Below are 17548 nucleotides of genomic sequence, written 5' to 3' on the forward strand. Positions count from 1 at the left end.
ATATTACTTGTCTTACCTGTGGCAATGTTCTTCATAAGGGTGAGTTCAATTTATTTATTTATTTTTTGGTTATTTTTAAAGGTATGCTTATTTTATTTACACAGTACATTGTGTGTACAGCCATCCTCATCTGAAATACTTTCCCAACCCTTGGCTTCCTCAATATGTAGTCATTACTTTGATGCCACGGTAGCTACAGCACATGGCCTAAGACATCTATGTGAGAAATGAATTCAAATTCATGTGTATCTGGCACACCGAATAGCCCTGAGACTAGCAGAGGGACTCTCACCATGTCTGTATAGACTTCATCAGAATGATTTTAATAAGGAAAATCTTTAAGAAGGCCATGAGTTGTCCTTCTAAAAGCACTTTATTTACATAGTAAAGTAGCAGCACAATTACAGAGTTGGAAGTAAGGGAAGATAAAGCCTTGTTTTCGTATTCCTCATTACTGTGAACATGTTAAACAAAGATATTAAACCATGACCTGCAGGTCAATGACAAGCCCTCATTCTACATACCAACTAGCCTGTGAGTAGCATGTTTAATTTGTTGCTCTGCTCCAGCACAGCAATGTTGTTAGATGATTCTATTGGCTTTAATCAGTTGAGTAATCCCACTTGAGGGATACCAAGCCTCTCTGTAGAGCAGTTATCATCCTCTGCACAGAGCATGCTGATTTAGCATAATGTCAAAACCTCCCCACCTCTAAAAGATCATCATATTAAAAAAAGGAATACATAAGATAATTTATCAAAAATGCCACCATGTGGCCATTCAAGACCTCTCCTTCTTAATAATTAATTCCTGCAATTAGGCAACTTACTATGCACTGAGTGTTAGGGTGCATGCAATATTCATAGCAAATCGTAATTATCCAATACTTTCCTTATACAAGAAATTCCTTTTACAGTGACTCTGCCAGAGTGAAGCTTTTGTATTTGGTTTACAACACTCTTTCATTTCCTTCAAGTGGGTATGGGTGAATGTGAGGATTGTGTGGCTTGAATATGTACAGTGGCTCTCCAGGTCCTCCCATGTCATTTCTGCTGAATAAAAGAAAACGTGCATTTGGGATGGATTCAAAGCTACAGGCAATGAATATCAACGTGCGCAAAACGCAACAAAGGCTTACCTTGTTAAAAAAAAATAAAGGTCCATCATCGCCTCTGTAAACAGAAGAAACAGAAATGGAATCAGAATTAGAGTGTGTCAGAGACTATCCGGAATGCATTGTGTGATAAATTATATATTATGTTCAGCCCAGCACGGGAAGAGTCTTGAAGCTCTTGATGGGGCCTGGAGCAAATAAGGAACTGCTGCTGCAGTGGACACACTGGGCAAGTTTGGCTTTCATCTTGAGATGTGGTTCAAAGCTGGCTGTGAACAGAGCAAACTGGCAATCAAAGCTAATGTGTAACTGTGCAGTGGTAACTTCACAAGGCCCGGAATGGCAGCTGAGTTCACAGCTGTCTCCTCAGTCTGCTAGAACAGATCTTCCACGCAAGGTCTTTGGAACATTATTTTCTCCATGGTAGCATGTTAGAAGCTACCACTGGGAGTGCAGTTCTGAAACCTTTTAATCGGGTCCTTCAGGACCTTGTAGTATTTTTGTGATGTGTATAAGTAAATGCATTTTTACAGTGGCTTTTGAAACTTTTTTTGAAAGGTTCTTTTTTATATGTTTTGAACATGAGTTCATTTGTAGTATGGGTTCAGGTCATACAAAAAATCAATAACATTTTAAATTAACATTTACATTTGTTTATATTTGCACATCAGTGCTTTAAGTCAATAGCAACTTTATTTCAGAAGAACTGACGTTGTTTAAGAACTTATCTGGCAATAGGAGGCGGTATGAAATTCATTAATATATCATTCAATCTGTAAGGTACTTGTAATTCTCGTTTTGTTTCCCCCCATCAACCAACACCCCAAAAGAAGTTGTAAAAAAAACAGCATTCGATTTGATATCTTACCTCCTTTTTGCTCTGAAGGCTGTTACTGTTTGCTTTTGTCTGAAATAAATTTAAATTGAAGAAGCAAGGATGAAATAAAAAATCAACCAGGAAATCCAAATTAATTAATGATTTTACTAAAATTACTATTGAGATAAATGAATGCTTTAAAAGGGAAAGGCAAGGAAGTGATATGAGCATTTAACACAGGCATCTTTTAGAAATGGAATATAATTTTAAAATGAATGATTTAGATACTAGAGAAAGATGATTCATGTAAACATAAATTTTGCAGGCCTGACAGGTGTCAGTCAGACACCCCATGGCCTCATGTTAAGAAAAGCAAATCGTCACACATTCGTTCACTAGGAAAATCATTGAATATGACATCACTTCAGCAAAACTGTAAAACATGCACTGTAAAATTTCAGGATTTTGTCACATAAATGAAGACTCATATTTCAAACTGATTATAATGTTTTACAAGCCAGACTCTGTAGCAGTCATAATACAGGATACATTGTACAAGCCCCGTGATACTGCACAAATTGAGCAGAGTGCCATGGCCCTGGTCAAAACCCCAAAGAAACAGGAGTGCAAAAAACCTTCCATGTTTCATGGTAATCAGATTTCTGCTCTTTTCAAATAAGGCACTGATTTATGAACCTGGCTCTATGATACTATACTATAATTGTCCTCAGAGCAATGCCTATGCTATAACAAACCTACCAAACCACACAATGACATGCTATTATAAAAAAAAAATTTTTTTTTAAAAAAGATGTTTTATTCAGAGTTTACTACGGCTTGTAGCCAGTGAAACTAGCCAGGATACAGAATAATGCCACTCAAGTATGCCACCACAGCAGGGTTCTCAATAGCCAGAAGCTAAGTCCATAAATTGCATACTTCATCCTTTCCGGGTGCGTGACAGCCCCAAAGACCATCCAATCGATCTGAAATATGGAGGAGGGTGCGGAAAATATGGCTACTGGCAGGTCTGGAGTACAAAACTCAAGAGAAAGGTAGCAGCACGCTCTGAGCCCTACAAAGAGGATAGAGCGCGATGGACACTGGGATTGTTTTGGCATGCATCTCGCTCCTTATATTAGAGTGGTAATATCTACCCAGGAGACCAGGACTGCCTCACTTCTTCTGCTCTGTGGAATTCAGCACGGACAACAGTCACAAGCAGAGCTAACAACCTCTCTCACTACCCCTGCGCTTTGTAACTTGTTAGGAATAAATTGCTAATATAAGATGCAAGGCACATAATGTAGCGGTGGCTTAAACTATCATTGAGGGAAACAGGTCCATTGGTAATGAGATCCAACCAAGGAAACACACTTTAATGAGGAAATCTATGGCTTTTTATCTGTAATCCAGTACAAAAATGGATAGTCAGAGAAAAGAGGTGACATACTTCTTTTGTTTAGGTGGTAACCATTTATGTGTTAACTGACATAACTATGCATTTAAGGTAGATATTGCAATGTCTGAGAGAAAGCAGTAAGTTTAATGTGTCCTGTGGACATACATAGGTGTATTTAATTCAAACCAAAAACATCTGAGATTGAGCAGGAACCCAGATGGTATCTATAATGAATGGAAGCTCTCCAAGATTTTACCCAGTGGACGAGAATCTGGTGACACGTGAAAGAAATTGGTAGTGCAGAGTGTATTAGTGGTCTCTTTATAGCTGGATCCTGTTCTGCTGCATTCCAGAAGCAGAGCGTGTGATGTTACCCTGCTTTTATGAACCTACCCTTGAAAAACTTTGACATCCGTGACTGTATTCCATGCAGCTTGGAGGACACCTCCTCCCCTTCAGTGTCTTGCAAACATAAATCAGAATCTCATTCTTTGATCTAATTACATTCTGATGCTACATGTTCCTCATTCAGTAAGCCTGTCAGGTTCTACCTTAAAATGATATATTGTAGTCTGACCAAAGGGTCTTCTTAAGTGGAAATACACGTACACAGCAGAATTCCTAGCACTGAATTAACTCCTGTGGTGTTCATTTGAGATCAGCTGGACTAAAATGAATACTGGGGACTGTAAAGTGTGTTTGTGAGGATTTGAAATGACATGAACAGACACATAAGAAGTTTTGTTCATTATGTATTCTATTTCACTTTTCTGGTAAATTACTTTATAATGTGCTAACTTTAAATGACATTTAAAAAGGACAGTTCTTTCAAAATTTTGACAGCCTCTACTGTCATTTGGTTTTAACTGCTCTTGTAGAGATTTAATGGGCTTATATCACAAATCTGGGAAGGGAAAAAAAGGGAAAACAGGGCTGGAGATCAAACCCCACAGTGAGCATTTGTACTGAAGTGTCTATGGAACATGAGCCAGAGATAGATGGGCTATGTTTTCCTAAGTGGTTCGATGGTCCATTGAGGAAATCCTGTGCATCTCAGCCTGATTAATGACTATCCTCTCCTTAATAAACAGTAATTGAATGGTAGGCTGCAGAGGGCCTATCTGCTTGGGTTGAGGATGGGGTGGGGTAGGAGATGCATGCAGTCACTGTGGCCCATGGCATAGTCTGGGGTTGATTATAGTTGACCTTGTGTGTGAAACAGCCAACCTAAGCTATGCAACTGTAGCCAAAAAGAACAGAAGATAAATGAGCAGATATTGTATTGGCAGAGAAAAAGGAGGATCAATGATGCAATCAATAGCTATCTGATTTTTTATCACAAAACTCGGTGAAGGAGGAAGAGGATTGATAAAACATGCATGGACACACTGGTATATCTAACGACATTAATTAAGAAAAACTGCTTAGGTGACTGATAAATCTGCTATTTACATTAAAATCAAACTGTGCAGTTGTTACAAATACAAAATGGACAAACACAGCTTGCTATAAACTTGACTGTGAAGATATTGGTTTTTTTCTCTCTCTCTCTCTCCTATGCATTATGATCGTCAGTTTAGTTGCTGGACTGATGTGCTTTACCACAAGATGCAAGATATGTAGTTGTTCATAACTTCTATCTGTGCTTGTCTTATTGCTATAAAAGTGAATTTATTGCCTTGATATGAACCCAGTTAAGGGAACTCAAGCTGGGCCTGTTTTAAGGAGAAGGCCTGCTTTGATTAGGCCACTATCATATAATTGAATTTGACCATCAAAAAAGAGCAGAGGGTGTCTCTTTGATAAGACAGCAATGAAAAGCAATATAATCAAACTTGCTTCAACTATGATGTAATGTCATTTATCCTTGACTAGACTTCATAGCATTTAAGTACATTAGACGGGGTTCAACACCACCAGATTTTAGTCATCACACAACCTAAGGAAAGAAACATTTTGACATCCCCCTATTTTAGCAGTTGGCTGACCTTGTGTTATTGAAACCATACAGTTTTCTCTATTTATTTACTTATTTACAATAGTGACATTCAGAGCTTATTTTGGCCTTAATGCTACATGTGTTGAATTTCTCTGATAACAAGTTCTTGCATGACTGATACAGGCGGGTTATTCATGTTATCATATTATTCATGCATTTGTGCTTGTGTGTCATCCTTTATTGTAGAGCCATAAGCATATATAGCTTCCCAGGAATGACTCACACTAGTTCACGCTAGTGCAACAACACACATATTACTGCCAAACCCCAGAAACATAGATCTACTCACAGACCATAGCCGTGTATTATGAACCAGGATAATAAACACGGTTAGACAGGCAGATAGCGTTGTTCAGCCAATATGTGTGCACAGGGAATACACGGCTTCAACAAGAGAATATTTATTGAGCATCGCAGAGTATACAGGGAACATGTTTAATGGTTAATATTCCACAGTGCCTTTATGTGCACCCTACTTGATTAGCACTTATACGTCTTTAGTGGACTGAATGAGTCTGAACACTGCCGTCATCAGAAGGCCAGCTCGTCTGGCCCTAAATCAAATATTGTTCTGAGCAGCAATGATGAGTCTGACAATTAGCTGCGTGAGGAATCGAGAGAATTGCTCATATTATACGCTTGCCATTCACTGGATCTATAGAGTCTCTGATTCAGTCATCTCTGTAGGTACCTAAATGTGATAAGTAATGAATATGACTATTGATGAGGCCTTTAACAAGGAAATAACTGTGGTCCCCCGTCAATAATTATTTCGATAAGAATATCTTTATTATGAAAATGCAGACCACAGCAAAAATCACCAACCAAAACAGTACCCAGTGGTGTAATTGGCTTTGTCTGAAATTATAGTTTTCATTAAACACAATGCTGTGTGTTATTGATCGTTTAAATAAGACTCAATATCTTGGCCCATTTCAAAGCAGTGTGAAATTGCATGGCATTGTAATATTCACTGTTGTGTCTGTTCATTAATGTTATGAGATTTGCGGGCCCAAAGATTACCGGCCTTGAATAGTCCAAGTATCTAAATGGGCCAATTTTCTGGGGCAGGCCCTGAGAAGGAAAGCAGGATACCTCTCGCCATAAGGCCCGCTATCATGTGTGCAGGGCAGAACAGGGGATGTGAGAGACTGTGATTAGTTTAAGGCTATATGCAACAAATGAAAACATAACAGCTATAAATGCCGAGAGGCATGAGTTCCGTACCTTGTACTCTGGCTCTAGGCCAGCCTTGGCGCTCGTTCCTCTGGGCATGGGAGGGTTTGTCGCTAACTCTTCTGCAGCTGAGCCGTTTACGGTCTGTCAAACATATCTCCATTACCAATAGTGTAAAGTCACAACCAGATATTTTGCTGCTTGAACATCAAAACACATTAAAAGCAAAATTCAGAGGGTCTACATAACCATTAGGCTATTGCTAGAGCACTTAAAATTTACAGTTTATCCTAACAGATGAGATGCTGTTAGTAACTCATAATGATAAAGCCTATGACCTTATAGGCTGTAGTCCAGTTCACATCATAACCTCTGTGGAAGTCTCTGTTAGGGCTCTGACCCCCAGTCTCAAGTTGGGAATATTTGTATTCGTTTTGTTCCTCTTCAACCACTTTGGCTTCCATCTGTGAGAAGAATAAACTTTAGATATAGTCATAGTAGAGCATCCAGTTTTGATGCTCAGTTGGCTGCAAGTTAAAATGAGAGTGTGTGTGTGTTTTCTTCCTTCTCACCTGATCTATGGGCAGTTCCACCTTCACACTTCCATCCTCTTGGACTTCAGATGCTCCGACCATTTCCTTCCTTTTCTCTGTGACTCGGAACACACTGTCCTCTGACGTGAATAATTAATCACAGTTAGGTGATCTCCTTCTACACTAACCATCCTCCCATACTTGATCCCCTTCTACACTAACCATCCTCTCACACTCGATCCCCTTCTACACTAACCATCCTCCCACACTCGATCCCCTTCTACACTAACCATCCTCCCACACTCGATCCCCTTCTACACTAACCATCCTCCCACACTCGATCCCCTTCTACACTAACCATCCTCTCACACTCGATCCCCTTCTACACTAACCATCCTCTCACACTCGATCCCCTTCTACACTAACCATCCTCTCACACTCGATCCCCTTCTACACTATCTTCCTACACTTGCTCTCTTCCTTCTTTCTCCTTCTCAGAGCATCAGTAAAGGTGATCAATGCCCCTGTCAAGCTGCTTATTTGTTTAGGGTAGTTAATGAATGGTTGTGTTTCTCTTCATGATGCTCTAGCAAATTCACTCAAAAATTGACTTTTGAAGTTAGTAGCGTGTTATGGTTGTTGAAATGCTACGACTTGGGCCTCCAGAGAAAGAGCGAAGGGGCAGAAAGCTTACAGTCAGTATCCTAAAAGTATCATCAAAAAAGTAAAATGCTGATTCTGTGATGACCAAATAAGATATTAAAAGTTGCAGTATTACTTAGTATCCAGCCTCCATGAGAAGATAATACTAATAAATTCACAAAGGTAAATATTTGACCTGAACTCCAAACTGCTTGCTCATTTATTTGTTTGTTTACTCCTAAAATTAAGCAAACATTTCCGGATCACTATACCTATCCCTGTGACAATATAGAAGTGAAGTTGTGGATTATTATAATATCTTTCGGTCTTGCTAAGGTATACTCGCCCTCTGGTCACCACAATTAATGAGTCCACAGTGAGAGCCACAATTAATAGATCTAAAACAATATTTTCTGGTTTACTATCTGAGCAATATAGCTACTGATCTGAAAAAAAAAAAATTCTCTTTGCTGCTGCCAAGAATTTCATTACTAGAAAATGGATGATAACAGACTCACCCCCAAAATGACAATGGATTGAAACTGTTAAAAGATATCCACTGTATGGAGAAATTGACCTTTACTATGAGGTTACAAAAAGGAAAATGGGAAAGCTACTGGGGAAAATGGATTATGTATCTACACTGATATATGAACACTGACTTCCCTATGTAATGCGCGCTCACACACACACACACACACACACACACACACACACACACACACAATGGTCTTAATACATGCATCACATCACGTGTGTACGTGTGTGTGTGTGTGTGTGAGAGAGAGAGAGCGAGAGAGAGAGAGAGAGAGAGATTTTGCAGTGAATTGCAGTAAAACACACAAGGATTCCAGAGAAACAGGACGTTTGAGACAGAGTCCTTTCATTCTTCAGCGTCATCCCAGACATTCCGAATTAGCATCTTCCGAACAAAGCAGACTCAGTGTGCTAATTTATTTTTTTTTCGCCCTGAGATGCAAACTACGTTGGTGGCAGTGAATGACATTCAGAGGTAAGACAATCCGTGCTAATGACGGGCTGCTGGAGAGATGTGCTCCTCCTACGGTGGTTGCTGATGTCAACAGCACTCATACGTGTGCCTTGCTTTATTGCACCTCCACAGCCACTGATGTAGTTAAGAGGAGCCCCCCCCCGCTGCTCCCCCCCCCAGCCTCCTCTGGCTTCTGCCATTAGCGATGGCATTATGTGAATGCCTGGCCACGTGGGATGATCAAGTGTCCGGCGCAGGGAACCGGCGGGCCAACGAGGAGCCCTCTTTTCTGAGACTGGCTGCAGACGCGTCGGCCAGCGCTAATGCGGGCCCACCGAGGCCCGCCGAAACCCAACCCCATCACCAGGACTGCTGCCGCGGCTCTTATGTGTGAAATGATGGCAGCTCCGTGGTGCCTACCATTACTCACCCAATGACCTCATAGCATCCATGAGAGGCAATGCATTCAGAGCCACAACGGAGCTCCTGAAACTTTCTTTATATCATCGCCGCTGTCAAACAAATGCCGAAAATGAAACAGGACTCCCGGGGCCAGAATGCAAATCGTTAGAGAAATTATAGGGTTGTCATGTTAGACCTAATAATTAGTAATGCAGCATGGGGGGTGCTACATGTTAAAAAAAAAAAAAAACAAAAAAAAACATGCACATCTTGTTCTGTTATTTGCACTGAATAACTTATGAACATTTTGATTCTCTTTTGATTATGATTATCAGGAGAAAATTGGGGCATTTTGTTTCCATGGCACAGCTAACAAGGCTTCCTGCATACATTTCAACAAACTGGCCTGACTGAAGTCATCAATGATTTAGTGCACTCTGAAGTATTTGAAGTTTGCCACAGTGTTATATTTATCTCATAAGGAGGTGTTCTGTCTAAGAACGGAAGCAAATCCCTTGATGTAGGTAGTCTTTAGAGAACCACCTGCAAATTCAAAGTAATCCCAACCGCACGCAGCCTTATTATCTGTGTTGCACTCCAAACATGTAAGAGCAAGTGCAAAATATCAGACAGACACACACACACACACACACACACACACACACACAGAAAATAAAGCTACGTTCCACCAAAACAACAGCCCCAGTTGCCTTCTCCACCTGATCTCCCTCTACCGAGGGAGTGGAAACACACATCCACTCTGAAAAGGGTGGAGTGGGGATGGGGGTGGGGGATGAAACCAGAAAGTGTCTGAATCGGTCACACTCACTCTGCCCAGTGAAACGGTGCGGGACCTTCGAGGCGCGCCTTGGCTGTTTGCCTCCCTCTGGCCTGGCATAGAAGTGGGAGTCGCCAGTGTCTTCTGGTGGATGGGTGAGCTAGAGTGTGGAAGAAGGGGCAGCCATCAGTCAAGCCCAGAACTTTGATTCACGTAATCAATTGCTCAGCCACTGATGCTGGTTTAAAATCTCTAATCTCACAAAAACTGTTTTGGAACTCCAACTTGTTCTTCCTCTTTCTTCTTTTTTTATCTCTTCTTTTCCTTTCCATTTTCTATTGACCTCAATATTCCGCAAGCTGATATGCTTTGTGGCTCCCCGTCGACTGACGCGGTATTGAATTCATCTGGTTCCAATACATCCCCCCTGCATGAGCTATCAATCACCAGAAAGCTCAGCAAACTAATCATTTATTAATGAAACAGAGCAGCCATGAATTTCTAACTGCATTCATCTTATTTATCATGCCAGATCAAACAATGAGAGTCCAAACAGGCTTAAAAAGAGAGGCAGTTGGAGGGAATAACTTATTTCTGGGCAGACAGCAGCCGGTTATTAATGAAAAGAAAAAGGCTAGGGGACTGGAGGAGAGGAAGAAAAAAATGAGAGAGAGAGGGGAGGAGGGGAGGGGAGGGGAGGGGCTCTAGGGAGACAAGTTATAGGGAGACTGATGCTTTGACAGCAGGATGCATGTCTGCATTAATGCTCCCACAAAAGGCAATTTTCCTCCACCTGGCAGTGCATATCCACCATAGGTAGCAAGGTGAGGTTTCTGTACCCAAGTGGGGGGGGTGGGTGCACTTCGTGCATTTGTTTCTCCACAAAGACTGCTGATAGTTGACTCCACAGAGAGGCAGCTCAGGGGCCACTCCACTGATCTCCAGCTTTCCACGAGAACACACTCCGGTCCGCGGAGTTCGCAAGACCACTAACACGGGGTCTGGGGAATAGCAGAGCATTTGTTCCCTGGCTAGATTATTTTTTAATGTGCGGGCAAACCTCTTTTGAATTCTAACAGGCATCGGTGGGCAAGAGAGAAGTAAAACAATAGTCTGAGTGATAGTTCCACAGGAATATAACTGCACAGTGAAATGTCATCTAACACTTAAGAGAATAAATGTGAAAAAATATCAAGAGCATTACAGGAATTAGAAATAACTTTTCTTTTAAGCTGTAGCTTTAAAAATGTTGTGCACCACTTGAAAATCTTGCGAGAGCTGAAATCAAGATGTTTGAAAATCCCGTCATTCCATAATACCCCAAACTGGAGGATGTGAAAGCAGAAAAGCTGAAGTCAGTGTTTCAGGTTGCGGATTACATACTGTCTGAGCCCTGCTGGCAGAGGCAGCGCCTGTCAGGTTGGAGGTGTCTGATCTACCAATCAGCCCAAGAGGTCAGACTGACAGAGTAGCACAATATCTCCTCTCCACCGACAAGCCTCACTAGGACTCCGGGGCCATATGATAGAGTTTCCATATGACACTCCACCCCTTAATGCCACAATAAGGGTTTCAAAAAGTCATATTTATTTACATAAAAATGGTGGTACATTCCCATTGATTCTCTTAAGGTTTTCACATTTCAGATGTTCCACAACTAAACTACAGAACTACTCTGGGGTCATTTATAATTGCAAACAAAAGATAGACCTTGTTATGGCCAAAGGCAGGTGATAGCTGCATGGTTTTAATATACACTTATACTGTAAATGCACTTGTAAAAAGTTTATGTAAACACTTATAAATGCAGCATACACTGAGATACATAGACAAAATATCCAGACCACATGCCTATTTTTAAAAACAGGTCATTCATGTACGAGACCACTGGAAATATGGCACAGATGTACAGACAAAAAAAGACAAGATCCCATTATTCAAACTTGTGAGCACACTGATTTGACTGGAAAGGGACTAATAGTCTGTAAGTGCAGCAATCAAGTAGGTATACCTAATAATGAGATCATTCAGTATAGTCAAGTCACTCATGGTTGCTTCTTGGAATTAAAACTGTATATGAATTTGAAGAGGTTAACCCTCTTTCGTCAGTATTTAAAAAATCGATTGCCAGGATCCAGGATGACCCCTTGGCTGCTCTGAAACATTGTTCTGACATCAGTTAGGGTAAGGATTTCGTTGGACTAAGGCAGGAAAAAGGCAACTCCAACGCGAGCGGTGTGACAGCCGCTCTGGAGCCTGGCAAGCAGGAGCCTCCCTGCTGCATCCCAGAGCCACTCCCTCCGTCTGGGCAGGGCAGGCCTGACAAGCACCAGCTGGATGGGCGTCACCGCCAACCCACCCATGGGAACGGTGCCTCCCCAAAACAGGAAGCCGCATTCAGTATGGCATCTGGTCCGAGAGAGACAGGGGCGTGGGCCCTGGGTGGGGACAGCTTCACGCTGGGGTTCCGGGGGACTGGGTTCCGCCTGTACCAACCCGACGCCCACCTCCTAGACTCGTGCATGGCCAACATCGTTGTGACCGCTGCCTGAGAGGTCAAGCCCAAATGCACCCCCCCCCCGCCCCCGACCCCCCAGATCAGATCTCCTCAGCACTTCACTCAACATTTGTCACAGCAGTGGGAAAACAAAAGGGGCCAGCACTGCTCCTGCCGACACCCTGCCCATGTGTACTCTGACAGCCCGAAATGTCCCGGCACACACGTTCAAACAGCTCGCATGGCCAAAACAATGCACGCCACCAACAAGCTGCATTCGTGATTCTGAGAGGAGAGGACAAATCCTTTCACTACTGTTCCAGTTTGTTGTCAAAGTGTTGGTAACAGTTCCAGTATCTCTCCAGAACATGACATCATTGGATGATGTAAGAGGCTATAGAAAGAGAGAAATGCAGAGAGGGGGGCAATTCGGTGGTGGTGGTCAGAAGAGACGAGAGCTGGACTTCTGTCTCCCCCTTGTGGTCACTAGAGCAGTGACAGATGGTACAAGCTGTGGTATTTGAGGTCTTAAAGATAAGTAACGATAGTAACAAACATAGTGTTTGCCACCATTATACCTTGATCTAACTCTCAGGTAAGATTTGACTTAAGCCCTTTTCTCACTCACTATGCAAATCCTGTGCTGTTCATAACAATGTGATCAGATGCACTTCTTACAAGAGTGTTCTTACTGCCTACCTAATGTGAGTGTTATATAAGGCAATCAGGGCATCTATCACTTCATCAAGGCAGAATTATGTGGCTCTTCTCCAGGTGTTCAATAGTTCTGCAAATCCCACATATCAAAAAAGCTCTATATCTACCAAAGCCTTCATTCTCAGACCAAGACCAACAGATGATACAGCTAAACCACTGCATTTAATGACAGTTTAATGAGACTCTGTTGGCTCTTCCATCTTCATTCCACCCAAGATAATTCACTACTTTCTCCAAATTATTTCCTCCTCTCAATCAAGTTGATGAAGCCACTTAGAGAACAACACCTATGGAGCAGCCCGAGAGTCTCTTCGCTGGCGCGTCAATCGCCACATGCCAAGCTGTCGTTTTTCTCGCTTGGGATAAACAGATGCCACACGCTTTCTCTTTGGAGCTGGCCCGGGCCCAAACCTGCTGAGGGTGCGTTATTTCTCCAACTCTTATTTGTGGCATCTTATCCAGCCGTGGACCATCCCGAAGCGGCAGGCACACGCCTCCGCCCACCACTCTGTCGTGGAACAATTTATCCTCATTGCCTGGGAGCGAGGGAGGGTTTCAGAGCGCTCCCCCGGTGCGGCTGCTCAGCCCGTAAGGCTGGTTGCAGTTGATCAAGTGGAGCGGACTCAGAACCTTGGGACTGCCTGATGGAGACGGAGCTAGGAGGAACTCAATGCCTCCTGCAGACAGTGATTGATGAAGAGAATCTCCCTGTCCACAACTCCGACTAGCCAGGACTGGGCTGATTGGAGATGTTATTGAGATTCTGAGTGAGTAACATGTCCCTCAACAAACCAAACCAGTACACAGACATGAACCACAGAGAACAGGAATCTTGTAAACACCGACATTGTAAACATCTACTTTCTCTTTTAGGTAGAGGACTTCGATGATGGGTGATAGGATGCAATTTTGTGTTGGTTTCTACTTTTAAAAGGTGATACAGAGCATCATTTATTGCAGAATTGATCATAAAAGTTATTATGGCTTGAAATATTCCCAGTAAAACTAGCCATTATTGCAGTCTGGCATGTTGCAAGATATTGCTGCAAGAGTCACTGTGATCTAGTGTGTTGCAAAATACTGTTGCAAGACTTACCACATCTCTTGGGTGCTTGTCTTTCTTTAAGGGGGGAAGAATACCATTATGGATGCTAAAAAACAACCCACAGAAGTGCTTATATTAGTTGTAGAAGAACCTGCAGAGTGGTCATGAGTACATCTTCTCTACCTATTAATATGTATCAATAGATCGATCTATTTATCTCTGTCATGCAGTTCTGAATGCTCTTACGCATCGTTGAAGTCTAGGATTACTCCTTTGTTTGGAACCCAGTGAAAATAAGGCAAATAGCGGAATTTCTCCGCCCCCACAGCAACATAATATTGGTTGTTCTTGAGCTCAGCTGCTCCACATAACGGAGTCCCATCCAGCCTGCACAACCTGGAAGCCACATTCAGCAAAGCAGAGTCACTTCTAGTCCAGTTCTCTGTCCTCGACTGGCACGAAACTGCACGTGTCCTACCTGCGCACGGTTCCGGCGCGGAGGTGCACTTTCTCGGTTACCGTGGCCAGCACGCCCTCCCAGCTGGTGAGTGTATATTTTGGCAGCAGGATCCGAGCTGGAGGAACCAAGATATCCCCATTGCTAAAAACACTACAAAACACAGGCACATTTGGGCCTCAGCGATTCATCTTAGGAACTTGCCTAAGTTCATACGGACAGCACTCATTGGTGGGAAGCACCACATAGATACATTAGATATAAAATGGAAGAACTAAATCAGAAAAATGGTGCTCTGAATTGAAGGTTTTTCATTTGCCATTAGAAGCAGATTTCACTCCTGCCTTGAGGGTGTGCCATCAAGAAATTCCAACAGGGAGATGTGAAATTAAAACTCACTTGATGCTGCATGGCTCATTAATGGTTTCCCTCCAGCGTGCCGGGACAATTATTTTGCTGTGAACCACAGGTCGAATCTGTGATGGATACAAAATGAACAGTTCCCTGCTGAGCATCCGTGACACGTATTGCTCTGTCATTCATTTAGCGACCTAACTCCAGACACTCAAAGCAGGCTGTGTTGTTTGTTGTTCAGGCACTAAATAGGCAAAAAGACTTAAAAGGTGACTAAAAGCATCACTGTGGATTATTCCACATTCAGTTAAGGAATCCCAGAAAACCAAGCCCTTAAAAGCTCTCATAAGACATATACAAAACAACAGGTGATAAACACCATTACTGGCCACATTTTACTTCATATACTGTTCTAGATACAGGACAATTATTCAGCTAGAGGCTACAGAGTGTTGTCAATAGACTTGTTTGCCTCATCCATCTTCAGTATAACTCTTAAAAGAACAGGTATGAAGTCAGTCAAGCATTACAGTGGTCACACGCTGAACTATAATTCATTTAGGGGAGAGTATTGATCTGAGAAAGTGAGCCATTTATGAAAAATGCACGGTATGGCTCTTCGTATAAATGGGGGGGGGGGGGGGGGGCAGCAGACCAAATCACATAGCTATCTGTCTCTGAAGTGTGTCTCTCAATTAGGTCCAAGATGCTGACAAACAAAACACGACGCAGTTAGGCATTCACTGAATGGACTTGAAATGCAAGTGCATGGTGCTTTTCTTCTGAAATCTTATTTTGTGCATTTTGTCTATAACACCTATCTATGCAACAAAAGCCTAAAAGGCACAAATAACACTGTCATCTCTTTCCAGGCTATATATTTTTGTTTTGACAGTTCAACGGGGCAGTTCTGTGGACCCTCTGTAATATCTCACCTGTTTATTTTTCTTTCTTTGTGGTCTCTTTGTTGTTATATGACAGTAACTATTAAAAAGAAAAAGAGAGAACAGACATGGATGTCTACAACACTTCATGCTTACTGCAAGGAACACTGTTTTTAAATAGTTGGCTAAGTTGGTGACCGCTCGCCTTGACTCTACGAGATAAGAAAGGTGAGAAACTTTACAAGCACCTAAACGTTACTGTTATTTGGATTCCACACACGGTACACGGTGAAGTCAACCCGAACTAAAAGCTTTAAAAATCAGACTGAAGCTTAAAATTGTCATAAAATAGGGTACATGATATAGACGTATAGTAATGAAAGCGCGACAGCTACATGACGTTACACGTTAATTCATATGAGGAGTTTCTATTCCGTAGAAACATTCAGATTTATCGTCACATAACGAACTTACTCGATTTTTTTCAACCGTTCGGTTCCAGCTGCGACATATCCCTCCCCATGTATGAGCTCTCCCAAATCCAGAACTCTGTGGCCCTCTCTAGGGGTGTAGATCTTTCGCACTGCTCCAAAAGGAGCCTGAATACCCCTAGTAACCAAGCTGAGGAAACTGTCGAAAGTCGACGTTTGGCGTTGGTTGACGACAAACTTTCTTCCAGGATAAAAAGCATCGCCGTTCCTGTACATAATGATTGTTTTCGCTCCTGGAATCTGACCCAACGACCGCCCTGTACTTTCAGACATTCTCAAGAAATGAAAAATACTGATGTTAAAAACACTCACCTAGGTTAGCTAGTGAACAGATTTTATTTGTAAATAAAATTCTTGTTTTTAGATGATAAATGTTACTGCTCTAATCGTTGCCTTCGAAACGTCTGGGGAGTGGAGCATAATATATAGGCAAGCCATCAGCACTCAAATGTTGTTTGAGACATTTCCATGGAAACCGAGGATAAAACCGTGGATGCTACTGCAAAAACGTGTCAGATTTACCTGTAGAAACCTATTCTCCACGTTTCCGCAATAAATTGATTTTTTAAATTGCTATTTACTATTGCTATTTGTTTTTCACACTAAAGACGTAATACGAGATTTCAGTAGGTCTAATTAGTTTTGACAATCCCATTCAAATGAATGAATAATTAATTAGTTTGTTGGCTGGCCTCCTTGTGTTTCTGCAGTTTCGAGGACATACATATGATGATACATACATACATACATATGATTTTTTGTTTGTTTGTTTGTTTGTTTGTTACTCTACGTAGAGTTATTGGAGTAGGCACACGATAAGTGCAGTTCTAAGGTCTATTCTATAAAGATGGTCTTCACTGTAATTGACAATACGCCGAGTAATATAATAGCCTACTAGCCTTCTTCACACTTGTGTTACGCTAAGGTCAATAACCCACACCCTGGGCTCGTCTTCTTGGTTGGATAAACAGAAGCATAGGGTAACAAAACGGTCACTGCACACGTAACCTCGACCCCGGCTGTCTGGAGTTCCCAAAGAGTGACCACTCTGGTCTGAAATCTCTGGTCTGCTTTGAGATAACACGGGTTATTCCAAATTCTTAAAGAGTATTTGTAAATATGATATGATATCGATTTCTCTCACATCCTTGGGTATGACGTACAGGGAGAATGAGTCATTTCACTGCGCTTTTTCATGACGAACGGGGCCCCTAGAGGGCAGCAACTTACAACAATCTGCTTTTCCAAC

At 42.0% G+C, this 17548-nt stretch overlaps 1 protein-coding gene across 3 annotated transcripts; it reads right to left on the reverse strand.

The window, feature by feature from the left end:
* Positions 1 to 352: 352 nt before the first annotated feature.
* On the reverse strand, positions 353 to 16630 carry dcdc2c (doublecortin domain containing 2C). Of its 3 annotated transcripts, none has more exons than XM_081722305.1 (13): positions 16283 to 16626; positions 15860 to 15908; positions 14970 to 15046; positions 14592 to 14723; positions 14360 to 14509; positions 14165 to 14219; positions 9906 to 10014; positions 7081 to 7181; positions 6847 to 6972; positions 6560 to 6652; positions 1983 to 2021; positions 1139 to 1172; positions 353 to 1052 (listed from the first exon to the last, which is right to left on the reverse strand). In XM_081722305.1, the coding sequence occupies exons 1-12, from the start codon at positions 16570 to 16572 to the stop codon at positions 1164 to 1166; spliced, it is 1230 nt and encodes a 409-aa protein (XP_081578431.1). In that variant the 5' UTR covers positions 16573 to 16626; the 3' UTR covers positions 353 to 1052; positions 1139 to 1163. The 3 variants fall into 3 exon arrangements, with proteins under 3 accessions (XP_081578431.1, XP_035388427.2, XP_026868693.3); XM_035532534.2 differs by having other exon boundaries at positions 353 to 1049; positions 16283 to 16625; XM_027012892.3 differs by lacking the exons at positions 353 to 1052; positions 1139 to 1172; positions 1983 to 2021 and adding an exon at positions 5712 to 6445 and having other exon boundaries at positions 16283 to 16630.
* Between the last annotated feature and the right edge of the window lie 918 nt (positions 16631 to 17548).

The sequence above is a fragment of the Electrophorus electricus genome, chromosome 10, assembly GCF_041902795.1.
Source record: "Electrophorus electricus isolate QZ-2024a chromosome 10, ASM4190279v1, whole genome shotgun sequence".
Lineage (NCBI taxonomy): Eukaryota > Metazoa > Chordata > Actinopteri > Gymnotiformes > Gymnotidae > Electrophorus > Electrophorus electricus.